We start from the raw sequence: 12,483 nt of genomic DNA, 5'->3' as shown, positions 1-12,483 counted from the left end.
ATAAATGTGACTATTTTTACCATATAAAAAAAATGAAACAAAAGACAATGGGGTTTTAACATCGTTCAAAAACTTTATATAGTTTTTCTAAGCTTGATAATTCAATTGTATTGTTTCTCAAATCGTCTTCCTGTAGTATTAGATTTGAATTTCCTCTTATGGATTGAAATAGAGTTATGTTATCTTTAACTTGAGATACATAATAGTCAACCAATAAGTCAACTATGGAATCAAATAGATTATAAAAGTTTAGGTCACAACCCGTTCTAGAAGAGAGAATGATTTTGTCCTTATTGGACAATTTGTGGTAATTCCAAAATTCAAAGATGACATTATCCATAAATTCCGGTAAATAATCAAAATTTGGGACTAAATTTCCAAGGCAAAGTGGAAAAGTTAATATAGTTTTATTATTTAGATTGACATCTATTCCAATATATTTTAAGTAAGTGTAGTAGTTATTCATAAAACATTCGTAAAAATCAATAAATTCGTCTTTTTCTGTCTTGTTTTTAAATATTTCCCTCGTTACATTGTCAGACATGTATTTTGATATTATAAATAGTTTTTCGAATTCAATTGGTGGGTTAAACCTAATTAAAGGTATGAATCCTAATCTATAAAATATTGACTGCTTTATGGATATCCTAGCCAACTTATTAATTTGAATCATAATTATCTTGTTGTTTGCTTGAATTATCGACCAATTTAGACTAACATCACCAATATATATCCCATTAATAATACTTTTAGTTATAGTATTTAATATATCCACATTATTTATAATTGAAATACAGGCTCCATTTTCCAACTCAGTTATGAACTTTTTTTTAATTTTAACTAGATTTTCTGACATTTCATTGTCCATTTTTACCGAGTTGGAATTCAGTGTCCAACTTAATACATGAGATGTTAAAACATATTTCGAAACGTCCAATAATCTAAAAACCTGGCTGTTTTTTGTATTGACGTCACCGCTCATGCAATTGATATCTTCAGGTTTATCGTTGTCATTGATTGTGTTGTTTTCAATATCATTTTCTCGACAGAGCTTTGACTTATTGCTTTCTTTTAAAGCATAAATATTATTATTTATCAAATTTTTGTCTGAATTTTTGTTATCTTTTGAGATACAACCCATATCTGTGTCTTCTACCGACAATTTCTCTACTTTGTGTTCCGAATTTATGTATTTGTTTTCTGTATTCTTGCATTCAAAGGAGTATTCTTTTACTTTATATTCAGCTTTTTTGTGGCTATAATTAATATTTTCTAAAGAGCATTCTTTTGACATAAATTCCACCGTATTATCATCAGCAGTAGTTGATTTAATACTCAAATTTTGACTTGTGTTATATATTGAACTGTTATCCTCATTATTTGATGAGGAAATACTTTTTGTTGAATCAATCACTTCCGAAGATTTATTTAGCGAAAGAATGTTGGAGTTTATTGAACAGCTATTTTTTGTGTATTCCTGTAAAGAAAGCTGATTGCAATCAGTTCTGACTCTAGTAATAATTTTAGTGTAAGAGTTCGAATCCAAATCAGGTTTTTTTGAGAAATCCTTAACTTCAAATCTTGGTTTCTTTTCTAAAACCATATTCCTAGAATAATTCAAACTTTTAAGTAGTGATACTACCTTTTTCTGTATAGAGTCAGATATGATCATTTCATGTTTAATGTATACTAAATTTTTAGTTGGGTGGACGTTTGGGTCTAAAGTATCTGATGGAACTTTAATTGAAATATAAGCCCAATATTTAGTTCTTGTATACTGATAAGCAACGTCTATTGCTTGCTTTATAGAATCGTTTTTAACCAGACGACCATTTACAAATATAATTAGATTGCTTTGCTTGGGGTCATAGTTAAGCCCAGAAAAGAATAACTCCACGTCATAATCAGGTATTTTAGTAAATAAACTACTTTCAATATTATTATTATCTTCTTTTAATGTATTATTTGAGATCTTAACGTTAATTAATTCTTTAACTAATTGTGAACCATATATTATACCTATTGCATTTTTTTTAGTTGTCTTGTCACCCCCATTTGTTCTCAAATCAGTTGCATTATTGCCGTGTTTTCTTACAGAAAAAGATACAGATGGAAACTCTATACAATATTTTTGAATTAGTTCTAAGCATTTGGAGTACTCTTCTGCAGCAGAACCAAGTGATCTTTTTCTAGTTGGCATATTGTAAAACAAATCTGTAAATTGAATTACAGTGCCTCTTTTAGATGATGCTATATCTTCTATTTCTGAAATAATTTTTCCGTCGGCAAAGTCTGCCTTGTACCCACACTTTGAACCTTCTATCATTGAAGTTACAGTTAGCTTTGAAACATAACTTATACTTGATAGGGCCTCACCTCTAAATCCAAATGTTTCCAGATTTTCTATATCTTTCATTGTGCATAGTTTACTTGTTGTAAAACGCTCACATAGCAGTGGAAAGTCACGTTTGTCTATTCCGAACCCATCGTCTGATATTTGTAAGCTCTGAATCCCACCTTTTTTAAGTTGAATATTAATCAACCTAGAGCCCGCATCTAAGCTGTTTTCGACCAACTCCTTTAGTGCATGTGATGGACTTACAACCACCTCTCCAGCAGCTATTCGTGAAATTACATCGTCTGAAAGTTTTTTGATTCTCCCTAAAGTCATTTATAATATCTCTAGCAATGAAATAATGGTTTTGATCAACTTAAACCTTGTAAATTTCTTATATTCTGTTTCTTGGTTATTTATTTTTACTCTCATTAATAGTGTTTGGCGCCAACATTACCATCATTAAAATACATTTGCACTACAAAGTATTCGCAAACAAATTTAATGTTACACTCTTGCTTATTAGAAGTTAAAACTGAATATTATATTTACAATCTTACAATTTAATCTGTATTTTCAAGATATAATCAAGTCAGGACAATGTTTTGCCGTTCATTTGGATTGTTATGTTGGTTTTAGGTTTCTTATGAGCAATAAACATTAATTCAGAAAAGAAATTTAAAAATAGTAACTGCAAAACGAATAAGTCCGAATGAAGCTGAATAATTAGGATCAATTCAGGTAACCAAGACAAAAAATACCAAATTAACATTGGACTAGATAGAACAAAGTCAGATATCTAATCAACCTCAGAAGAAATAAACATTTGTAAACGTCACTTTAAAATTCCTTAAATAGTTATTAAAGGACTAATTGCTAGTCGATTAGTTGTATGACCTAATTATCAACAACATAACACTATTACTATGAGATTGTAACTATTGTCCTAAACAACTATCAGTCTACATTCCACCTCTGAGTCTCAAAACCAAATGCAATGTAGACTCCTTCTGAATATTGTAGTCAGAAAGTGTTCTGCCGTCTTCTAGCTGCTTACCAGCAAAGATAAGACGCTGTTGATCAGGTGGAATTCCCTCTTTATCTTGAATCTTTGCCTTAACATTTTCAATTGTATCTGATGGTTCGACCTCTAATGTAATTGTCTTTCCTGTAAGGGTCTTAACAAAAATTTGCATGCCACCCCTAAGACGCAAAACTAAGTGTAGTGTAGATTCCTTTTGAATATTGTAATCAGATAGAGTTCTGCCGTCTTCTAATTGCTTACCAGCAAAAATTAGACGTTGTTGATCAGGTGGAATTCCCTCCTTATCTTGAATCTTCGCCTTAACATTTTCAATTGTATCTGATGGCTCTACCTCTAAGGTAATTGTCTTCCCTGTAAGAGTTTTAACAAAAATTTGCATTTTTGATAGTCAGAAAGAAACCTAAAAACAAAAGTTAGTTGTTGAAACAGAAATTTTAATTTTAGTAATGGGATCATGCTTTGAAGTCGGAAGCAATGCATACACGTGTACACAACTCATTAGTATCCAATCATTTACCAACACCTTATTTCCACAAAATAAATACACTCCTTATGTTGTATATATCAACTCGTCGGTTCAATTTGCCCAGAATATTCTCCCATTGTATAAACTTCCAAATATATAACAAGTTCAAACAAGTTTCAATCTACAAAAATCATTCAATTTAAAATAACGAACATAACCATTATACGACTGAAAAACAAATAAATATTGCTCAATGTAATAAAGAAAAACACATCTTCACGTCAGATTTATTTAACAATCAAGTACACCATGAACCCCACCTCACCCCACCTGAAGTGAGGCCCAACTAGTTCGGCCAACTCCAATAAATACAATCAAAATTGATATTTGCACGAATATACACCAAGACAAAAGAAAAAATCATACCAATTCCCGGTTTTAATATTGCATTGAACATTACACTACCTAAAATAACACTTTCGAGTTCGAAATCCGGACCAATTACTTGATACATTATGCATACTTCCACATTGACTTCATAATAAAGTATTGGAAGAGATATATAATCTCAACTCCATACTTAACCACCAAAGCAATGATTCCCATTAAAACAAAAAAAACTTACCGAAATTACTAGTAATTAAAAAGTCTATTTTATTCCTTCACTAAAAATAATTTTTTTTTCTCATATAAACTCTACTTGTATTGTTTAATTGAACCTCTCGACATAGACATTGTGGGCAATCTTGGCGGGTATGGCTTTTGGCGGCTTTTTGATTTTTATGCATGTATAACCCCCTGCTGAGGGTCAAAATATATAAAGTTGAATTATTATTCATTAACATTACAAATAATCAATTAAGTGTGGAAATCATGAAAACAAGTGAAAAGCAGTACTGTTTTTTTGATGAAATGCAATGATTTCATTTTAAGTTATTTTACATGATTTTACTCTCCTTTTTTAATTAGCAAGGGCTGCACTAGATATTTGGTGTTTGACTTGAGTTTGAATGTAAATAGTCCTTTATACAACTACATAGTTAATAATAAAGTGTGATAATATGTTTTCCTGTTTCCATCATACTTAAGCTAAAACGAGCTATTTTTTGTGTATAGTTTCAAAAAAAGTGTTTCATAGGGAAATAATGCGAAAATTAAAACTTATATATTTATAATGCCTATGATTGTACTAATTTTGCTTAAAAGCGTTGCATTATTTTGAGGTTATTCATATATTTGGGTCATTTAAAATCCTAAATAGTTGTGCAGACCCAGACCCACCAGCAATAACGAAGTGTGAATTTACATCTCTGGAAATTGAGATACAACCTGCAAATTAAGAATTTACATCAAATTTGAATAATTTTGTATTAAAGTCAAACGTGACGATATATTAACCCCAAATTAACAATGATAAACTTACTTGAGTCCCAAATTGGAATTGAAATGCTGTTCACTTTTTGAACACTGACTGTTTCACTCGTCTCTGAAACGTGGTAAATTCCAAGTTTCTGATCCCAAGAAATAGAAAATATCAAATTCTTTCTGCAGTCAAAGCACAAATCTCTAATAGATGAGAAATGAGCGTTTGAAATAGAGGATAATAAATTCCCGCAATTCGCAGATAAAACTGATATTTTTTGGTCATGTCCGGAAGTAACAATGATATTCCCTTTATTGAATAAATCTAAATTAATAATAAGTATTGAATTAACACCAGAAGTGTGAACCTTAATCTCATACTTAAATTTAACTTCAAACATAAAGTTTTCAACTGATTCTAAACTGCTCAAGTTGTATTCATATGCACGAATGCATCCATTGGATAACCCAATAAATAGAGTTTTGTCTTTTATCGATTTATCTAATCCTAATGAAAGAGGCACAAATTGAAGTGTTTCAATCAGTTTCTTTTTCAGTTTTAAATTTAATTTTGATTTGTTTTCAATAATTAACTCAAAATTAAAGGCAATTAATTCACCTTTGCTCGAACCAACAAATACAACGAGATCATCTTTGTACATCTTTTCACTGTTTTCTATTGATTTTGAGCTATTGTATTCATTTAATTCTTTTTTAGAGGAAATTAATACTGCATCCAAAGAAATAAATCGAGAATTTAATTCAAACTTGTTTACATTGTTTGAAAATACGAGCCTCATTTCTAGTTTGTTATTTGAGCTAGTTGAAAGTTCGAAAATATGTAGCATTCTTCTTCCACCACATATCAGTACAATGCTAAAGGTACCGGTTACTTTTAATACTTTAATCTTTCTGATTGGATCTAGAAGTCTAACTGAATAAATAAGATTCATTACATTACAATTTGAAACATCAAATATTCTCAATATATGATCTTCACCACCAACCAAAAACTTCGAGTTGTCTATCCAGGACAATGAATATATTAATCTAGAAGGTGGACTCGAATATAAACTACGTAAAGTTGTTATCGGTATAAAGGTGCGATCTATGTTACTCAGTAAGTAATTTGTATTTATTTGAATAATTTTTATTGATGGTTTATCACACCAAATTATTTCAATAATATCATTTCCACTAATGTTCCTACTGTTGATTTGAAATGAACGTTTAATACCACCAAACTTATGCTGAAATACTAACATTGGAGTTGATGTTAAACTTTCTCTTGTGTGAAAGAAACACAAATTGTGCTTAATAGCTCCTATTAACAACCAATTATTTGTTTTTCCTATTTTAATGCATTTAACAACATAATCACATTTTGATTTCCATTTGTGTACCCACTTAAGTTCAATTTTATCACTTAAATTATAGCTATTTATTTTTGCATCTTGACCTGTTGAAATAAACCCAAAATTACCAACAATATCTGATATCCACATTAAACTTGAAACATTACCTTTATGTGATGTGTTTAATGAGCTCAAGAGCTTTAATGTAAATTCATTTTTTGTTTGATTACCTTTTGAGATGTTAACTGAATATTCAAGTACGAATATATTACCTGTTACGGTACCACATACTATTTTACCATTGCCAGTATTTCCAGACTGATTTGAATTAGTATGACTAACTATATCTAAACATTTTATTTCACCATATTTTGGTGTTCCTATTATAGGTACCACTTCTGATATCCATATAATATTATCATCAACCGTATATGTTGGCTTTGAAATAGACGCACCAACAATTCCTTTTGAACAAGAGGATAATGTCAAGTATAATTCTTCTTTAATTATTTCACATATTTTCACAAATGTGACGTTCTCGTCCCAATTTTGGTAAACAGTTTCGTTTTTCCACAATAATCCTTTATTTGTTAAGTCAAATTGTCCATGAATAAGTTTACCCTTGGAAGACCCTAGAGAGAAAATTAGAATGTCATTTACTGACATGGAATAAATCAAATCTTCAAAATAGTGTACTGTATTCTTCTTCCAACTATTAATTTTTTCACCGTCTTTTTCTATTCCTAATTTGATGGCATATTGCAACAACCCTCCCCTTGTTACACAAAGCAATTCGTTTATATTAATTAAATATGCACCTTGAAACCAATTGTTATTGCCATCAATATTATGTATGCAATTACAGTTATTTGTATCTTGCAAATTCATTGGAGTTAAATTCGACTCTTCTATCTGTAAATTGTATTCGGTACTTGAGTGAAAACTCTTTTTTTCAGTGAAACTGTTATTATCGTTCATATTACCATTTAAAGTTGAATATCTCCAAATCTTTAAATCACCACCTTCACCTCCAGATGCAAAAATGAATTCAGAGTTGTAATTACCAATAAATTTTACAATTCTTCCGCCTCTCCCTTGATGAGCATTACTAACTTTTTCTTTTGGAAATAAAATACCCCCGTCAGACTTTTCTTCATCGTTTAAATTCCAAACATTTAAACAACCATCTTCAGAAAGGGAAGCGATTATTTGTTCATCCCAATAACAATCAATTGACCAAATTATTGCCTTATGGCCTATTAAATAATATACTAATTTAAATGAATTCTGATCACTTTTACATGACTTTGATTTCCAAACTAGTATTTTTCTATCATCTGAACAAGAAATTATCGTCTTCTTGCATGGTGAGAGTAGAATATCATATACCACTCCATTATGACCCTTTAATACCTGCTTCTCTGTTATTTTGCCAGTATCTATTTCCATATTCCATATATTAACGGTAGAAAAAGCGGAACCAGCGATTATCATAATTTTATTATTATTTTTATCATCATAATTACTTATTTTCATGCAGTAAACTGTAGGGCAGCTCTCTATTTTGTAGTCTACCATACAGTCAATAGGTTCATTAATTTCCCTTTCTAATTTAAATAAACTAATTACTCCTCTTGAAGTTCCTGATATCCATTTTCCAAACCCAATATCAATAGATGCTAAAAAAAGATCATTTTTTCTTGATTCGTTTACTTTAATCATTGTAATGCAATTTCTAATCTCATTATCAATTTCATTTCCGATAGTATCGCTTTTATTTTTAGATGATACTTTATACCAACTTATGGTTGACAAACCAACAACAGAAATAATATTATCCTCTTTTCCCTCATATATACCATAAACATTGTGAGAATCGTGATATAGTTCTTTACAATATAAAACATCTAAATCGTCAGAATATATCCTTATTTCGTTACCATAGCCTATTATTAACATGTTTTGACCTTCAAATCTAGTTTTTAAAATGGCATTTATTGGCTTTATCGAACACAGTGGTTCTATTGTATCATATATTTTCGCCTCATTTTTATTTTTCATTTTATCCTCCAAAAAATCTCAAAGATCAAAACACAGTTAGTTGGTCCAACATTAACTTTTTTTCATTTATAGTTAATTTGTTGTACTATTTGTGTCATGTCTTATTGAGACAGGCCACAAATTACAATAATTTATGTTTTTTTAGATTAAAACACATATTCTATAACTTTTGATAATAAAAAATCGCAAACATACTGGGCAGTTGCACTGCCTAATACTTTTTATTGTATTCTGCAAAAGATAAATAAATGAAAGAAAAAAGATTGATAAAAAACAATGAATTTAACTCTAAAAAATAAGTTCACTTTATGACTAATATATGTAAGAAGCGGAAATACAGGTAAAGAGCAATTGGTAAGTTCTGCGGTTTGCGAAAAAAATTGGTTATACCTATCGGCGAATGAAACCAGCCTTACGCAGGGGTTTGCTAATCTTCTCTGTTTTTAAAGCCAATTTTAGAATCGGGTCCTCGCGAGGAGAACCCGTCTCACACCATTTCAGATTTTGAATTGAATAATACCTTCAAATACTTCTGTATGACGTTTATGCTTGGCGCCACTAGTCATTAGAAGCGCTATAGTAAGGTGCAAATTTTGTATTGCATGCAGCGTATTAAAGAACAGACAATATTAGTAAGACAATCAATATATAAATTAATAAGTTGATGTATATTATAAAATGGAGAGAAGACAATAGGTGGTATGGTTGATTATTATTGACAAAATAAAGAAGTTAATTACAATTAGAGTGAATTTTGTTCTCAGAAAAGGTTGATATAACTAGAGCATGTGTGTCATTGTTTATAAAGGAATTGTCCCCAAGGTGTATGGTAGGAAAACGTTTCCAGGAGACGAGAAGAATCCGGAAGTCGAGTATTTTTTAATAATGTTGTTGAAAGAGTAATATGGAAGAGATATCTGTTCAATAATTTGCATTAATTCAGCATGTTTGGAACTAGTGGGATTAGATTTTAAAAAGATTTGTTGTATACTTGAGTTTTTCCAATCTTCGTTTCTATATATTTTTTCATGGTTGCGAAGTACGTTTGGGTTTTGCTGAAAGGGTAAGAGCGAGCTTGAATCATCTTTGACGATATCTCGAAGTATTTTTTGAAATAGTATTTTAAGCTCAAACCTTCTGAGTGAAAGGAGTCTAATTGTATGAGAAATGATTCCATATATAATCATGAACGTTATGTGTGCTAAAAAAATTCCAAGTGAGGCCCATGTAAAACAGAATGTAAGTAATATACCTCTAGTTATAAAAATAAAAAGAATATCTCTATAAAAAATGGTGAGAAGAAGATCGATAGCTCTTATTCCTTTAATTGTATCTGGTCCAATAAGCAATCCATTTAAACCAACGGGTGCAATTCCGTATCTACAATTTAACAAAAGAAGACATGATCCAATATTAACATATCCAACCTCATCTTCTCTTACGGTGCTGCCTGAGTTTTGTTGAGTTCTGTTATCAACATCACTGTTTTTCTGATCAGTATTAATAGATATTTGGTTGATGAGCCATTGTTTATGGGAAAGTGGAGTTGCAAATCTAAGATACTTTCTTCCAAGAAATGCACTTGAAAGGGGAAAATAGTTAAATAATAAAGCCAAAACTGCTGGAGATACGCAAAGTAGCACCAAAATGTCAACGACATCAATGCTTCCATTTAAGAAGTACGAGTCTATAAATTGTCCATTTCTAATTCCGTGTACAACAAAATAAAATGAGCCTATAATTACCGTTTGGTATATAGAACCGCAAATAATATCAAAAAAATTAGCCATTCCAAACCAAACTAAATAATAAGAAACAAAATTGAATATTGCTGAGGATAAAAATGTTGCACTACATTTTACACCCGAGATGTTATCGCTATTTTTTAATGCAGGGAAGAACCAATTTACGTTACATTGAAGTGAGTTTCCACCTTCTTCCGGTCTCCTACATATAATTGCTATTGTTATTTGTGAAATTAAAGGGATTATTAGTGCTAGAGAAAGTCTTATATTTTGAAATTGGGTTACATTTAATGTGTTATCTAATATTGAAGATAAATAAGATGATTGACCACTTTTTTGGAACATATATATTAGCTGTTTTATTATCGTAAAAAAAGTGAAATTTTGTGGTGGAATATTTCTAATAGAATTAATGTCTTTTAAAATATAATCAAAGTTCTTTTTAACATTAGTATCGAGTTCTTTATCGGGTTGCTCATTCTTATTTGTTAAATTATGTATTGAACTAAATTGTTGTAAATCTTCATGAATTTGCTCTTGTTGAAGAAATTCGTCATTTGAGAGTCCTTGCATAGCATTCATATTTAGTGCTTTTTGAATGTTGCTACTTGTCATACTTAGGTCTTGTATAGTTATGTCGTTTTTGGAATTAATATTGCCATTCATACCATTAATAGGCATATCATTACTTAAATTACGGTTATTATTAACATTTAAATTGCTGTTACTAGTTAAGTCGCTTCTGTTAAAACCATTATCTTTAGTATTTATAACACCGTCGGCATTGTTACTGGAATTAACGTTCAAAATATCATTTTCATCATCTCTGTTTGTATTTAATGTGGAAAGTTCAATAGTACCTGTCTTATTATTACTATCATGACCATTATGTGCAAGTTGTGAGCTTTTGCCTTTTATACTGGAATTACCGTCTTTTTTAATTAGAGATCTGCCTCCCTTTGTGTCATCTCTAACAATCACACTTGAAAAAAAGCTTTCCCTTTGAGATTTTTGTGATCTTTCTTTTTCAGCAAGTCTACACTGATTTAGTCTGACAATTTGTAATGGTATAAACAACATATTCTTCATTATCCATGGGTTAAATCCAGGAAATACCGGAAAATGCAGCCAAATATAAACTCTTAATATCAACAATGGAATATCAACCAAGAATATACCAACTAAAGCAGCATGTTTTCTAACTATATATACGTCACCCCCTTGTCTTTGCAAATTTGTTGGTTCGCCACCACTTGTTGGAAAAGATAGGCCATGAAAAAACAACACTAAGGTTAACACTATGCCTGCATACATATATACCCAATTTGAATGCAGTAACAAACTGGCTGGGTACTGTTCATGTTGCATCTGTACAAGAATGTCCGTTAAATCAAGTAATACATGAGTAACTAAATCTGAATGAAGTAAACTTTCTGTAGATAATACATAAATGGGAGAGCCATAAAGTTGTGGAGCTGCTCTAAATGATAACAATATATAAATTGCGGGTGTAATAAACAATACTATTGGAATAATTGAAGATGGGAATACCGTATATGGAAGTTTATCCAGTATAGTGTTATTTGAAGATGCTTCAAATGTTTTGTGCCAAACTAAAAAAACCATTTTTAATGTTAATATTAAACTGTACCAAAACCATTGAAGACCACCTGATATTGCACTGTTGGTTTCATGCCTTCTAAGTAAAAAGTTTATCATCAGTGGAATATCACCTACAAGAAATATTAAGAACAGTGCGCTGTGTTGGTACATCCACAAATACATTATTATTGCTTGAACTGCAAATAATGATGCAGCAAATGCTAAAGAAATCGCTGAGAATTTGATCCACATCCTTGATTTGCTATATTAAAATAATATTTTATCCTAAATAATAGTTATATATTTTATCAACACTAAATAATGATGTAGGTTAACACTGCTGCAGATATAAAAGTCAATGTTTAGTTTCTTTTATAATATATTAAAAAAGAAAACTCTAATATTTATCCCACTTTTATCAAAATAATGTAAATACATATACTATACAACTCTATTCGATAACTGTTCTTTATTTCATGTTGACAAAATCACAAAAAGATGATCCATACCTC

At 30.3% G+C, this 12,483-nt stretch overlaps 4 protein-coding genes across 4 annotated transcripts; all 4 read right to left on the bottom strand.

The window, feature by feature from the left end:
• Nucleotides 1–55: 55 nt before the first annotated feature.
• Nucleotides 56–2,671, bottom strand: FG379_001453 (family ATpase; the record flags this gene model as incomplete). Its single annotated transcript, XM_067327056.1, has 1 exon — nt 56–2,671. The coding sequence occupies one exon, from the start codon at nt 2,669–2,671 to the stop codon at nt 56–58; it is 2,616 nt and encodes an 871-aa protein (XP_067182532.1).
• A 626-nt stretch (nt 2,672–3,297) lies between these two features.
• Nucleotides 3,298–3,759, bottom strand: FG379_001452 (Ubc protein; the record flags this gene model as incomplete). The annotated part of the gene is made up of 1 exon (XM_067327055.1): nt 3,298–3,759. The coding sequence occupies one exon, from the start codon at nt 3,757–3,759 to the stop codon at nt 3,298–3,300; it is 462 nt and encodes a 153-aa protein (XP_067182531.1).
• Nucleotides 3,760–5,222: 1,463 nt separating this feature from the next.
• On the bottom strand, nt 5,223–8,624 carry FG379_001451 (uncharacterized protein; the record flags this gene model as incomplete). The annotated part of the gene is made up of 1 exon (XM_067327054.1): nt 5,223–8,624. One exon carries the CDS (start codon nt 8,622–8,624, stop codon nt 5,223–5,225), a length of 3,402 nt encoding a protein of 1,133 aa, XP_067182530.1.
• Nucleotides 8,625–9,424: 800 nt separating this feature from the next.
• On the bottom strand, nt 9,425–12,223 carry FG379_001450 (uncharacterized protein; the record flags this gene model as incomplete). The annotated part of the gene is made up of 1 exon (XM_067327053.1): nt 9,425–12,223. The coding sequence occupies one exon, from the start codon at nt 12,221–12,223 to the stop codon at nt 9,425–9,427; it is 2,799 nt and encodes a 932-aa protein (XP_067182529.1).
• Between the last annotated feature and the right edge of the window lie 260 nt (nt 12,224–12,483).

Source organism: Cryptosporidium bovis, assembly GCF_009768925.1.
Source record: "Cryptosporidium bovis isolate 45015 chromosome Unknown contig_22, whole genome shotgun sequence".
Taxonomy (NCBI): domain Eukaryota; phylum Apicomplexa; class Conoidasida; order Eucoccidiorida; family Cryptosporidiidae; genus Cryptosporidium; species Cryptosporidium bovis.
The sequence above is the reverse complement of the archived record's forward strand: the minus strand, read 5'-3'. Positions and strand labels throughout refer to the sequence as shown.